Source organism: Pollicipes pollicipes, unplaced genomic scaffold, assembly GCF_011947565.3.
Source record: "Pollicipes pollicipes isolate AB1234 unplaced genomic scaffold, Ppol_2.1 Scaffold_3447;HRSCAF=4054_pilon_pilon_pilon, whole genome shotgun sequence".
Lineage (NCBI taxonomy): Eukaryota > Metazoa > Arthropoda > Thecostraca > Pollicipedomorpha > Pollicipedidae > Pollicipes > Pollicipes pollicipes.
In genome coordinates, this window is record NW_023596297.1 from 26414129 (window position 1) to 26429346 (window position 15218).

At 50.3% G+C, this 15218-nt stretch overlaps 1 protein-coding gene across 1 annotated transcript in view; it reads left to right on the plus strand.

Moving 5' to 3' along the window:
- Positions 1–12415, plus strand: part of LOC119092362 (excitatory amino acid transporter 2) — a 26684-nt gene extending 14269 nt beyond the window's left edge. The window contains exons 7-11 of the mRNA XM_037215326.1: positions 1101–1201; positions 6573–6698; positions 9602–9736; positions 10161–10348; positions 12360–12415. Coding sequence (XP_037071221.1) covers positions 1101–1201; positions 6573–6698; positions 9602–9736; positions 10161–10348; positions 12360–12415 — 606 coding nt within the window. The remainder of the gene's footprint in view (positions 1–1100; positions 1202–6572; positions 6699–9601; positions 9737–10160; positions 10349–12359) is intronic.
- Positions 12416–15218: the final 2803 nt, after the last annotated feature.

Consider the following 15218-nt stretch of genomic DNA (forward strand, 5'->3'; position numbering starts at 1 on the left):
ACCAGATGTGTTCATTGCCTCCGCGAGCTGCTCCTGACAAACTTCACCCGCAGCCATTAATGCACGGCAGATGTATTGTATACACGATGCCGTGGTGTGTTCATCTGCCTGCCTGACCGACTGTTGCGTGACTGAGGTTGTTGAGATGCCCACCACCACCGCCTTCACTGAGGTCACGAGGCTGTCGACACGGCCTCCCTGCAGTGATCTGATAATCAGAACGCTCTCGTTTTGTTCCACTGTTGATGATCATGTCTTTGTGTTCGTTTTTCGCGACTGTAGTCCGTTCGCCACCTGGCTCTGGAGACATTAGCCGCCAGCATCGACGTAGCCTCAGGAAAAAAACAAGTTGGAACGGGACGCAATGCCAGACTTTCCTCTAAATGTGTAGGTTTTCTTGCTGGTTTAATAATTTTTAGCGACTTGGGGGGCGAATAAGGCTGATTGTTATCGTCCAAGGCTGACATTGCGAGGAGTGGGCAGTCAGGACGAAAAGATGAAAACCCTGCATACCGCGCATGCCGGCACTCACGTTGCCTTAAGAGCAATGTGTGTTCGATGCATGCCAACTCATGCGTAGACAACAGTGGTCATCTTGAACTTGGCTGGCGTATCTCCAATGCAAGAGAAAATCTGCATTCCCTTTTGATATGTTTTCTATTGTACTGAATGTCATAGCTTATAAAACCCCGCGTGCTTCGGTCGCATTGCTACATGCTTTCATTTGCGTGTGGCAAATATGACTCTTTCGCATATTTTAAAAACTACTCTGGTATTGGTAGGATTGTAGTAGAGTGATGCAATAATTTGGCTGATATTTCGGCCATGTGATTCGATAAGCAACTTGTCCTCGCCAGCATTGGGTACAATTAAACTATCTTGAAAGCCGCCCCGTGTATCTCCCGTCCATGTAGTGTGTTCAAATTGAAAAAAATCAAATTGACATCCCGAACATACGCATTGACGATTGATTCGACGAGGCTGACTGCTGTTGCTCAGCCATATCCGCAGAAACCGTAACGCACGGCCCAGAGCCCGCGCACGGCAACGGCATGCCCGAAGGAGGGCGGTAACTGACAGCGCGCCGCTGTTGCCGACAGGCGTGGGCTCTGGCTCTCGGCACGGCCTCCAGCTCAGCCGCCCTGCCCATCACCTTCCAATGCCTCGAGGTCAACAACGGCCTGGACAAGCGCGTCACCAGGTAATGCTGACCTCTGGCGACAGGCCGACCGGAGAATCCTCGCTCCGAGCTGATCAGTGTCGAACCGTGCGGGTCTTGCGCTGGCCTCGATCAGCTTATGCGACCGATCCACCGATCCACGACGGCGTTCCGTGCGATTTCGCGCGTCTCGCAGGACATAGTGACCGCATGTCCACGACCAGCTGCTTCCAGAGAAACGTACCGTGCGCGCGCTGGTACCCAATTAAGGTCTGGTTACCGCGCACCACCGATGTGTGCTGACAGAACGCCGAGGTGAATGAACCGGAATCACTGGGAACGGCGTGTCGTGCACGGCATGGGATAGATAGCATGCTAGCATGTTAGCATCACCTGACTTTTCATACATTGCCACAGGAAGCGACATTAAATGTCAAGAGAACGTCCCGGATGCATTCATTTTATAATATTTTATCTTTCATTTTGATACTGCTGTATGAGCCCCGACCCCTATCATCTGATTATGCTATTCCAGGTCAACGGAATAATTTGATGGCGAAATTTGAATTTGCCGCAATGCTCGGCTCAGAACGTCCTACGTTTTGACGTCATCTGACCTTTAGACGTCCTACGTTTTGATGTCACTTGACCTTTAGACGTCCTACGTTTTGACGTCACCTGACGGCCACTGCCACCAGCCTGACAAACCATATCTGTCTCTAAGGCAAATAGCGACTGCCTAGACCGACTCGAACCCATCCCGTCACGCGTGGGTGGATCCTAAGTCCGGCGCTCTTGCCAATTAAGCAGCAGGACGGACATTTAACGTTACCCAATTACTTCAATGCTGTTATTCAGCTCGGGCAATTGATTTGCCGTCCTCCATTTCTGCCTTCATTTTGTGACAATCGTTTGCAAAGAAAAAGGGTCAACGCGAGCCTTTGAACTTTTTTGGAAGATACCTCTCCGGCATGTCGCAAAATCGTGCTCAAATTTCCGGTAGCTCTTGGGCATCCATTGCGCGTGTTTTGACACCAAAAACATGTCCCCCTTATTACTGATTTCGCAACAGCGCCGGGTTTTGAGAAACAACGCGCGACGTTCCGCGGCTGGCGCGGGCGGCGAGCCGTGAAACGCCGGCGCACGTCCCACCGGTAATGCCGTGGAACGCGCGCCGGCGGGCCGACACTGTTACATTAACGGAGCCGTAAAGCATTTACATGGTAAAGGCACATAAAACTGTGCTTCATGGTACTCAGGACTGGATAAATAACACGCCCGTCTCATACACATGATCCTTTAGATCTACAAAAGGTTTATCGTCTGCAAGATTTGACCTTTGACCTGGCATGACGGGGTCTAGGTTAGACATGGAAGCATGAAATGCCCTGCCAATCGCAAAATCTCGTTAAGAACAATCCTCTGTTTATTTGTTGCCAAGCTCTATCTTTCCAAGTTTGTAAACGGCGGAGGAACTGCATCGCCCCACCTCCATCAGTCGGCGTTATGAATAACTGCGAAGCAGGCCCAGGGTTAAGGCTGATCAAGTGTGTGCCTCGGGTTTCGGTTACTTTTCTTCAAACGATATGATCTATGAACAAACTGTCCACTCTCTAAAACGGTGCGCGTTGCCGGTGTAGATGTCGCCACCGTGGTTATTTTAGATGTTTTAATCAAGCAGTGCTTCGCATGTTAACCTCGCTCAGCGCGCCGCCTGCCTACGGGCCCACTCCGCGCGTGGTGATGGTGTGGCCTAACGGAGCCATAGTGGTAACCGACCGGCTGGCGCCGGCATGAGTTCTGAGAAGCGGAGACTTGCTGAGAAGTGCGCTATATGCGGCCGCGTTAAAGGAAACGCTAGGATTATATGGAATGTGACAGCGTGTCTACAGCATATTGAGGGCAGCGCGCTGGATGAGTGATAACAAACTATCGGCAAGCGTAATAGACCGCTGCCGCGGTAGGTTCCATTAACGGGCGCTGCCACGAAACACCACAGAAATGGTGGAGCACGGATCTGCTGGGTAGGAGCCAGTCGAGGAAAATCATACCGAAATCAGGCTTGAGCCCAGGACATCAAGCACATCAGAAGAGCCAAGTGCTTCATGCCATCGTGGAGTGGAAGCAGAGCGAGACGTTGCAAAAGGTCGCGGAAATCATCGAGCCGTGCGTTAGATTAGCCTACCCCGAAGTTGGCGGGGCCGCACTTGAGCCCCTGTAGTACTCAACCTGTTGCCGATGGTGGTATGCCACTCCATCTCTTGCCGACGGTAGTATGCTACTTGCCGACGACGTTTTACTTCTCCACCTCTTGCCGGCGGCAGCGTGCTACTCCACCTTTTGCCGATAGCGTCGCGCTTCTCCATCTCTTACCGACGACGGTGCGCTACTCCACTTCCTGCCGACGGTGGTATGCTACTCCATCTCTTGCCGACGGTGGTATGCTACTCCCCCCTTGCCGACAGTGGTGTGCTACTCCATCTCTTGCCGACAGCGTCGCGCTTCTCCATCTCTTGCCGACGGCGGTGCGCTACTCCATCTTTTGTGGACGGTGGTAGATGAACAGAGATAGGCTGACGTTCTAGGGTGAAAGCTGCGGGCACTGTCGAAGACTGGCCAGCGTTTCGGCAGAAGAACATGCCGAGGACTCCGGCGCGCACACACACACACACACACACACACACACACACACACACACACACACACACACACACACACACACACACACACACACACACACACACACACACACACACACACACACACACACACACACACACACACACACACACCACACACACACACACACACCACACACACACACACACACACACACACACACACACACACACACACACACACACACACACACACACACACACACACACACACACACACACACACACACACAACACACACACACACACACACACACACACACACACACACACACACACACACACACACACACACACAATGCATGTGGCGGCAATCGTCGACGAGCAAGAGGTCTCGCAGACAAAAACAACCTCTTCCAGTGACAACACCACCAAGCTGCATGGGTTATTCGAAAAATTCATTGAAGACATGAATGGGAAGCTCGCTGAAATGCTGCTGCTGGTGAGGCTTGCAAAGCCCCATTTCCGCACGGAGGTAACTGCTCGAAGAGCGCATTTCTTGTGAAAATGTTGGCACTGTCAGAAGGAAGGTGACAGGAACTCTGTTAGAATAGCGACGAGGAGGACTACAAAAAGCCCGTTGGCAATCAGCAAGGTCAACAGCATCGGAGGGGGTCTCTGAAGATGATCGATGGAGTCTCGGTTCAGATGCTGATCGATTATAGGACGTCCGCAGTGTCCGTGACCCGCCCACGGAGCCTCTCCACGGTAACGGAAAGGTCGAAGGGGCTTCTGCACAGCGATCCGGTAACGGTGGCAGCTGGCGGAGGAGCCATGGCAGCCACTACGTTCAGGCTCAAGCCGCAGTAACGTTCCGGCCTGGGTTAGAGAACTGCCGACCATCAGGGCGCCAGTGGCTCGGCAGTCTGTGCTAAGTTAAAACCCACATGACCGGTGCATATATTTCACGTCAAGTAGTGTTTACTTGCGATGAGCTATTGAATGTGACGTCGGGAGTTCGCTCCAGTTCCGTTGTTGTAAGCGCTCTGCTGAACGAATCCAAAGCTATGAAGAGTGCAGTATCACCCATGGCGGATCGCGCCGGCCATCCCTAGAGCTGCCTGGATGCGCTGCTACAAGATGACCTGTCCGTGCTCTGGAGAGCCGTCCCTCCGAGCGGGTTGGCCGTCGGTGGAGGGGTCAATACGGTCAGACGCACGCTGACTGACCGGCGCGTGCGGGAGCGCCGAGAACTGGAGACCTGTGAGGGAGCGGGTGGTGCTCCGCCGCCTCTGAACAGTGCGAGGCCGGTCTGGAGCGTACCCGGGCTCACGTCGGGTGTGGCGCGCCACGTGAGTGGCAGGAGGCCAGCAGCAGGCCGGACTCTGTGAGTGTGACCAGTGCTACGGAAGGATCGAGTCGTCTCTGACGCCTAGTGAACAGCAGCCGTTCCCGCTGGATTCCGCACAGTGCTGACCTGCAATGTCCTTGTTCACTGGAAATTTTCAAAAGCGGTGAATCCCACTCGAACCAAAGGTAAAAACTTGAAACGAAATACTGCTGACCAACAATGTCAAGGAGAGCTTCACATGTATTAGAAATAAACGCATGGATTTTAAATTGATCCGGAAATTGGACTGGACTGAGCGAAGCAAGTCTCAAGTGATATGGAGTAGGATGTTAGTTGATTTTTAACACGCGTCTGGGTTGCCGGCTGGATAACTTTTGCTCGAGAAATCCGCCCCCCCCCCCCCCCCGAGATCTATGAAACTAAGGGAGCTAGAGACAGCAAATTCACAGGGTATGGTGGCCTGTACGTGAACTCACTTAGGTTAAAGACCAAACTGATCAAACTTCACTTAGGTCAAAGTTTGAGGGTCACGATCTTCGGGTCAAATAAGGTTAAACATGGTGAAACACCTGGTTGGCATTTAAAGTGCTCCTCAACTTAAACACGTGTAGACAAAAGACCACATGCCGATGTAAGGTCAGTGAACTTGTTTAACCTTTCGAAGATCATTAGTAGCCAGTTTTAATATCAGTATTGGTTTCGTGCTAATTTTATGCCACATAGTATTGTGTAGGTATCTCATACGTTTTTGTCATTCCAACTCCTTTATGTATTAGGACATTCTGCAAACAACAGCAGGTTTTTCGTTCATGAACACATTTGGATTGGGACAACAAAACTGCTCTGCAATATGCGGCCGCTTTTAAGTAAAAGGTGGCTAATCACATTCACCTGCTGCACAGCTCGCCATTGTTGAAGTGGGATTTTTCACATATACAATTAGTTTGTTTCACCTTTCTGCTACTTCTTGTGCTACTAGTAGCTACTTAGTATTAGCAGCCAGCTAGTACTATTAGTAGCTAGCTAGTAGCTACTTTTCTGCTACTACCCAATGAAGGCATTCTTAAGACCGTCGCACGCTGGACTTTACAACCGGGGAGGGGGGCACAGGTACAGATTAAGACAAAGGCCGATTCTTTACACATATATTTATACTCGACATCGAGAACGCAAATAGAGGTAACAGATATCAGGGGGAGGGGGGGGGGGGAGAGAAATCAGGTTTTGAGGGCGGATTAGGTCAAGTTCATCTGCTGAGCCCTTCCCCTCCCCCCCCCCGCCAACCGGATTGAAAAGTGACACTCCTGGTTCCCAGTATTTACGTTAATTGCTAGACATAGTGCTTCCAATTTGCTGTGTGGCTCTGGTATTGTACTGCTGGGCTAGCGCTACCGCTCAATAGCCCAGGCCATCTCTGACATCACCAGCCGTGCCTGACTTCCAGATTCGTGCTGCCTGTCGGCGCTACAGTCAACATGGACGGCACTGCGCTGTATGAGGCTGTGGCCTCCATCTTCATCGCCCAGAAGAACGACATGAACCTCAGCATCGGCGGCCTCATCACTGTCAGGTGCAGACATGTTACCAGCGGGACTTCCGCCCATAAGTGGAGCTTGGAATGTTCGGAGGTGGCTTTACCTTCCGAGCTCAATGTGTCACATTCGGCCATTTTATCCTGAGACACAAACAGCCAGAAATCTGGCAGAACACAACCAATTTTTTTTCTGTTTTAGGCTTGAAGCTGGACATGTTTATGGTGTAGTGCATGGATACGGCGTTAATAATTTTATCTTTCATTTATTCATGTATTCCCCATCAGGATTGCACGTTTATGTTCTTGCAACAAATTAAATTTAGCTAACATACGTGAGACGGCATCAATTTCTACAAGGCATAAATGTACCTGGTCTGGGATCTGACACACACCAGATCCGGAGGAGTAGACCCGCTCCAGAGCAGCAACCGAACACTGTGTGTCCGTAAATAAGGCCATAGATTAAGACACGGGTGGATGCCTAAATATTTAGGACAACGTTTCGCTTCCGAAAAGATAGCACATAGATATAAGGCCCAGAACCAGTTGCCATCAGGCATATGATATCTGCCGCCATTAGGCATATGATACCTGCCGCTTCCTGTCACAGTGTGCTTTATGTAAAGACTATTTTGAAACCCAGAATTTAAAAATCCCGCTTCTGCGGCCATAGTTGTGGTTCAACCACGTCTTCGTTTTTTGCTTCGTTCGAGCTGATGGGATAGGGCGCTTTCGGGCAATTATGGTAATTTGAAAGTACTGGGATGGAAGAAAATGAGAACGGAATATATCATCAACGAGAGTGATAAATTAACTACGACAATCTTCCCTATCCTCTATTTTTTTAATGGCTCCTATTAATGGCTTCCCTATATAATGGCTATAATGGCTTCCCTGACGAACACGGCCCATTTGTTAGTGGAGTGCGGGGGGGGGGGGAGCACGGATTTCTTTGCTTTACGATTAGTTTCCTGTCTCTAACTGGAACAGGAGCCATCGTCTACCGCGACATAAATTCCGCTTGAAAATTGACATCATTAAACTGAATAAAGCAGGTGATAAGCGACTTCGTGGAATAGCTCACCGGCGCTGTTCATTTCACGATGGCTCAGTGGACTTCATTTAAAGCCGATAGTACTCAGAAGCATTGCTAGAATTGTGATCTGGGTTCTACAAAAATATTGAGGAACACTTGAACACACTGTATTTTTGTATGAACCCATTGTAGTTCGAGATAGTGCAAACTTTACATAACATGGGCAACCCATGTTTGCCTGAAAAAAATGCTCAACATTCAGTCAGAATCGATTGTCGAGAAAAACGAGAGTAGTTGTGAACATGCACGCTCGCAAATCTTAGCAACAAAAACCTCGACGCGCTGCGTTGCAGTCTCCGTATGCTGCTTGGCGTGGGCCTCGCGGTTAACTCCGAGCGTTGGCAAAAGGGAGACGAAAATCTGCTGTTGAAAATGGAAGGATAAGGATATGATTTTTATACTTGCTGTTGTAGTTGTTTATCCGTCCAGAATACCGTCTTAGAATATGAAAACGCATTTTCGGCGGAAATGACTACCGCACAAAACTGCCGGCACGTTTTTTTTATCTCTCTATCTGGCCTAAATAATTTAAAATATATTCCTGATGACAGCGACACCTATTATACGAAGCAGCTCCTATATGGCATGGAGCGGATATAAGAGCTGCCAAGCACAAACAACTCATCCAATGACTTGCGAACACAAAAATTGGAAGGTCAGATAAGCTTAGAATAAGTAACGCAATTTTCTAAGACCTTCAAAGCCTTTTGCGGTATAAAATGTGTTACCTTGGCAAAGAGAAAGTGACATTTAAACTCATCACGCCAAAACGCGTTGGATGGAACGCGGAAATCGATGTTCCGACGAAAAGGTAAGCAGGGTCGTCCTGCTTATCAGACATAATCCGTCTGTACCCAGACGTGTGCCATTTGCCAACGCATCACTTAATCCTGCACGAAGCTAAGAATACTTCATAGCTGTATGCGATATTTCCTTTTCATGGCTTCACCCGTTGTTTTAAGGCAGCTGTTCACGGTTACGTGGCGGAGGTGTTTCTCAGGGTAGGTGGCAAATGTCAAATATGCTACCAAATCCATCGAATTTGGGTCAAACTTCTGCAAAATTGCCCAGTGTCTGGTGTAACTTTCTTAACTCGGGGGAAGGTATGGCGTCCTCGACCATTTCTTGGCTACGTCCTTGGCTACGTCCTTGGCTATTCATGACAAAAAAAACTTGTGAACTGTTCCTTTGCATTCTTTCTAGAGCATCTACTCGACACTCCACACGCATGCTCGTATCCGTGAGGTCTTTTTCCCACCCTACATGGGTGGCCCTGTATTTACCCAGTCCGTAAACGTGGAAACCCAACTACGTGTGCTTTGTTTGAGCTCTGCACGTTCCAGTCTGACCTCTATACATACTCTCAATGTTCTCTCTTCAAACACCAGAGCTGACCTTATCATGATCTGATCTGACCCTGGCATGTCCTTGCCCGATGTGTCTGTCTTTTCAGGGTCTGGCTTCCATATACGTGGTCCACCATGCGCATACTTCTAGTTTGATTATCATTTCTGATTAACATTATCATATCTAATTATAATTATTATCATCTGATTATCAACGGCTTATGACGCGTGCATACCCTGTTGTTAGCTCTATGTACCTCGGTCTGACCGCGGTATGTCCAAAGTACAATTTACGCATTTCAGCGATCTAATCTTAACATTGTCACGGTGTGACCCCTGTCCCACAGTCTCACCTCCATAACGCATGCCGTCTGACGCCTGGTCCGCACCCCGAAGCAACTAACGCCCGCAGTCTGATGCCGGGCTCGCAGTCTGACCCTCTGTGACGTCAGCGGTCAGACACTTGACTCACAGTATGACCTTTGTAACGTCCGCAGTCTGACGGCCACGCTGGCGTCCATCGGCGCGGCCTCCATCCCGTCGGCGGCGCTGGTCACCATGCTACTGATCCTGCAGGCGCTGGGCCTGCCCACCCACGATGTCGCCCTCATCTTCACCGTCGACTGGCTCCTGTAAGCAAGGGCAGTGAATTGCCCGGACCTGATGGAAAAAGTCGGCGACAAAATTTATCGTTTTCACTTGACGCTTCCAGCCAAAAATATGCTTTACTGAAAGTTGCATTTTGCCCGTAGCGAGATATTGCAGCGCACACTGCGCACGCCAAAATGAGGCTTCTAGCTTTTGCGAACTTTGGCGGTTCCGGTTCTCTTAACTCACAGAAGTGCCGATAGATAGGGTGCGGCTAAGTTGGGCTTCTCTGAAACCAGAGGCAGGAAATGCGATTTTCCGCGGAGCCCGCTCTTTCTCCGGCGTGAGGGACGGGCGACGCCATACAGTCTCAGTTACTGAGGGCGCGGTTAAGCCCCAAGGACGGTGACTCCTTGACTCGCCGCTCGTATGCCCGTGACCCCCGCTGACTGCCCCCGCTTCCGCCAGTGACCGCATGCGCACCTCCATCAACGTGCTGGGCGACGCGTACGGCGCCGGGATCGTGCAGCACCTCTGCAAGGACGAGCTGGCGCGCATGGACGCCGAGGCGGAGAGGCGCGACCGTCAGATGGCGGAGATGCTGCGCTCCGGCAGCGTGGCCCTGAGCGGCGGGCGCGGCTCGCTGCTGCCGCGCGGCTCCATCTGTCCGTCGGTGGCGCCCAGCGGCGCCATGCTGCCGCTGCGGCCGGGCGCGCTCACGCCGTCCGACGAGCGGGCTGCGCCGCCCGCTGCCTCGCGCAACAGCTGGCTCGAGAAGCGCGTGCCCAACTCGGAGACGCAGATCTGAGCAGCTCGAGTGCGGGGAGGCGGCGGCGCGGCGGCGCGCGGGGAGGATTCCTCCCAGCGGCAGACCGCCAGCGGCGGTGTCGGGTCTGACAGAGATAGCATGGTGTGTTGGCTCGGTGTTGATGGCTTCTGTCATGTCAGCCATCATGTGCGAGATCGTAGGCGTGTGCTCTGGTAGGTGTTTAACTGGTCCAGTCGTCTGGGGTGGCCCAGGAAATTACTGTCGGCGAATGGAAATGTGCGAGAGCGAGAAAACTGATTTGGCTTGAGCCGGCTGACTGCTCCGAAAACAGGGCCCGGAAACCCGATGTACATGAAAAATCGATACGTCTGATAGGTGTCACTACGTGCATTTTGCAGGTTTGGGCGCGAAGGTTGTGACTGTGGGCTTGTGAGAGTACTTGCTGCGGTTGGCACGAGGCATGCGGCACAAGTCTGCTGGCACTGCCGCATGCGAGGCCATGCTTATGTGGATCATGGGCGTTGCACTAATGTGAAATGCTCCCGCCCAAGTGTCAGAGCTTGGGGCGCAGTTGTGCATGTGGGCTACGCCGTCGAATCGGACGTTGTTGGTCACAAACTGGTACGCGCAGCACGCGGCTGCAGCGCTTCGCGTGGCGTCGGAACTGTATACTTGAGGTTTGTGATCCTCTCATAGGTGTCAGCACCAGTAGGCCGGTGGGCCGCAACATCCACACAGGGACTTCCACAATGCTTGCCGACGTCTTCGACAGTCGTGCACCAGCTGGTAGGTGGCGCTAATGCTTTACCCAAATGCACTATGTTGCTGTTAGGTTAGATCAATGTCAGCGCATGTATATGCATTTGCACACGCAGGTGCTGCCAGCGACATGTGAAGCCAAATGCTTCGCAAAACCCCATTCCCACTACACCCATTTTCATTTGCCATTGCCTTTCAAATTTACAGTTTCGCGTTGGAATTTCGGCTCGCTCGGTAAGAAATATTTCATGCCGACTCGGGATCATGTGCTCGCTGTTGCCTAACCGGTTTTGAATCGGCCGATGTAGCACCTAGAGCGGTACGGTACCCCGCACTCTGTGTTCACCCTGCCAGCGAGCTTGGGCTTCAGGACACCTGTAACTCTGCTGCAGTGTAGTGGCAGGCATGTGAGGTGCATTCGTGCTGGTGATGAGCTTTGAAGCTGCGGCGTGTGTGTGTGTGTGTGTGCATGTGTGTGTTTGTGTGTGTGTGTATAAGGATACTGCCGTGTCCCACTCCTGTTAAACCAAACTCGTCGCCAGCTCTCGTCGATTGCCTGCAGTCCGTGGACTCAGGCATTTTATAGTGTTTACATTTTGTAGACATTTTGTGGAGGATGAAGCCTGTTGAAGCCTTGTTGGATGCTGCATCTAGGACTGATCTGTGTTCATTCACAACTGACAGCCGTGCCTTGTTGCGGACATCGCTGTGTGCGAAATTCATTCACCGGGACAGGGCAGCCATCGAGCGACCGGAACTTTCCGCCGCTAGGAAGGTCGCGCACACCATTGTGCGACACGCCTGCCAAGATTGCCTCTCACGCGGGTCTTTCTTGTTGGCTTGAGTGACTGCTCGAAGGTGTCGCTGGGCTGAAAAACCAGAGCGCGGTGGTAAATCGTGTCCGCTTTGGACATCGGCTATGAATCAGAGGCGTGGGCACCACACATTGGCTTCCGGTAGTGTGGATGTGGTTCCATTTTTTCGTTTGATTTCTAGACAAGAAGACATACTCAGTGGATGGCTGAGAGCATGACACTTGCTCGATTCCCTCCAACGTCAACGTTAATTTGCAAGTAGTTTAGCCTTTCCGTTACACATTTGCGCCTTCATTACCAGTCGTGCACCTTTTTGGTGTCCAGGTGGCATGGTTGCTCTCATGAGGCTCTCGGCCAAGAGCATCTGCGGATACAGCTAGGCCACTCCGGTGTCACCATAATGCGACGTTTTTCACGACATGTCTACAACACTGCAATAGCATCTTCCGCTTTCATGTTTCGACATTGTAGTGACACTGGCTACACACGTCTTCGGGCATTCCATTTCTGCGAGATGTACCACGACTACGATTGTTTTGGTCGTGAAAGAGCTTATCGTACTTCAACGAATTTGGAATTGTATGTACCGGGAATTCCGTGACTGCATTTGTCTGTTGCCCACTACTAGTAGATTCGCCACACATCGCACTGACCTCAATGCATCCAACCCTCAGCACAAAATGTTTTGCGGGAAGCGTGGTGGTCCAGTGGGTAAGACGATATTTGACTTGGACTTTGGCGTGGAAGACGCTGGCTCTAATATCGGCTCCACGGCGGTCTCCGGACGCTTAAGTAGCTACCGTCACGTTCCCTAGCAGGGCTCGCGACAACGTGCTCTGCGTTCCTATGGGCAACAATGCTGTCATGCACTTGCCGTTGCACATCAAGACGATATTTGACGAACGTGCTTAAATCGTATGGGATGCTGCGGTACATGTTTTCGAGCATGGGCTTGTCATTACCATGAACACAAGATAAAATAACAAATCGTGCTCGTGTTTGTAATGATGGCAATGTCACAACATTTATCTGGCAGCGCATGGCATACGGTCCATACGTTCTCATCAGATGCATGCCACCAGCCTATGTTAGAATAGGCTGTTAGTCTATAGTCATGTAGACGATATCATCCAACGTTTGCAACCGTCCCTATGATCGTCGTTCCCTCGCAGGTAGTGAGAGTCTTTTGCCAGAAAGGCCGTGAATGTGTGCCGTATGGTAAACTTAAGTGTACTCCTGGTTTGGCAGAGCGGTCATCTTGCGTTGTATAGCCAGGCTTGTGCCATGCTAATGTTGTCCCGTATTCGCTGCAGATGTTTCGCATGTCCAGTATGTCAGACTGGCAAGTGGACGGTGGTTTGGTAATCCACGGTGTCGTGACCGTGCCATCAGATCGGGCGAATGGCAGAACTACCCGAATGATAATTTCCATATCAGGATGAAGCATCCCATTCACAGATGTACATATCCACAGCCCAGAAATAAGCTATATTCTTGAACAGCGATTGCAGCTGTGCTGATATTCCAGCAATATGACATATCTTATTTGGCGATCAGCAAATTGAACTGCTTTGCAATCTGTCGACGCGCTCTGGATCCCATATCATAGACATTGAATAAAAGTGATACTTGAGTCAGAACAAACCGTATTTCTGTGCTGAGCGCGGAAAGTGATGGAAGTTCATATCGTCGGCATTTATATCCTCAAATCTATTTCTTGTTCGCACATCCTTTAATGAACTGTAATCGTAAACCCATGCAGGTAGAACATAGGTAGGGATTCGTTATTGCAATGGCGTCCGTTTTGGATGGCTCCAGTTTTGGCATAAACAAAGTAAACGTCTTACAAAAACGAGCAGGCACTCATTAATATTTTGTTTACTTTTTTCAACGACTCCCTCCATCAGAAATTCAGCGATCGTAAGGCCTGAAAGAGTGAACGAAGAAAGGTCTCACAAAGCGCAAGGATTTTTTGTCGACCCCTGAGGATGGCGGTGCTTCTATCCAATTAGTGCGGTCCTTAATGAACGCCGCAATATACCACGTACATTGTGCCCCTTCGCCCCTGTTTTGGCAAATATTTGATCCACCTGTCATGAGAAGTTACCTGTAAAATATGCTCGCATTGTTTGAAGCATGCCCAACAATCCTGCGTCACATTAATCATAAAGATAGCCGCCCCGGCCGTCCTTGGATCTAAAATGGCTTCGGAGGCGCGCGCGAGCGAAATCACAAATTATGACCGTGCGGAAACGTTTGTCTTCTCTTTGTCTCGCTTCGTCACATGGATAAAGTTTTGTTTGCCCAAACTTTAGTGACTGGGCTGTCTACACGCTCCTACACCATGTCATGCTCAGCTTATTTGTTCGTAAATTTTCGAGAAACCGTTTCAAATGCAGGTGTGCCCTGGTTTCTGCGAACAAGTGTTCCGTTCTAGTTTCACGCAATTTTTCTGCCAGCTTACATCGTTGATCGGGGAAGCGTTTTTATACCGTTGCTGAAATCGATGTAGCGAGCCGCTCCCCAATGTCGTACACAACAAACAACCCTGGATCGATGGCCAGAATAGTTCTTTCATTCTCACCGTTATCTCAAATTGATCTTATTGATTTGCGTACAGCATATCAGCACACAAAAATGAACCCCTGAGGTCCGGCAGACATACTGGATGCCGTCAACGCTCCACACTGGACATCCGGCGAGCTCAGACTGTTGAGACTCAGTCCAGCCACATGGAATGAATGTTTCACTAGCCCCGTCCAGGCAACTTATGGGCCATGTCGCGACTGTACAATGGCGCAAAAATAACCTGCCGGCTGTGTCGCGACTGTACAATGGCGCAGAAATAACTGGCTTCAGGAACAATAAGACAAGCCCTTTCGAGAACGTTATTTAGGCTGCTCGTCCTTACATCAAGAATTTGTCTTGGGGGCATATGCGTCAAGGCTTAAACATTGCGACCCAAAAAAAAACTGTTGCTTTCCGTACAGCGAAGCAACTTTATTGTGGTAACGCATCTTGGAAGCTGCTTAGCTAGTAATGTTATTAGGCTCAAAGTCATCCTGACATTAAGCATTTCTTTAGACAAACTTCATGTCGCAGACAATGTACCATTATAAACACGACGTAAAAAGAAAAGGTGTGTGTGGGCAGTTTTGTTGGTTCACCATTTTTCACGTTATT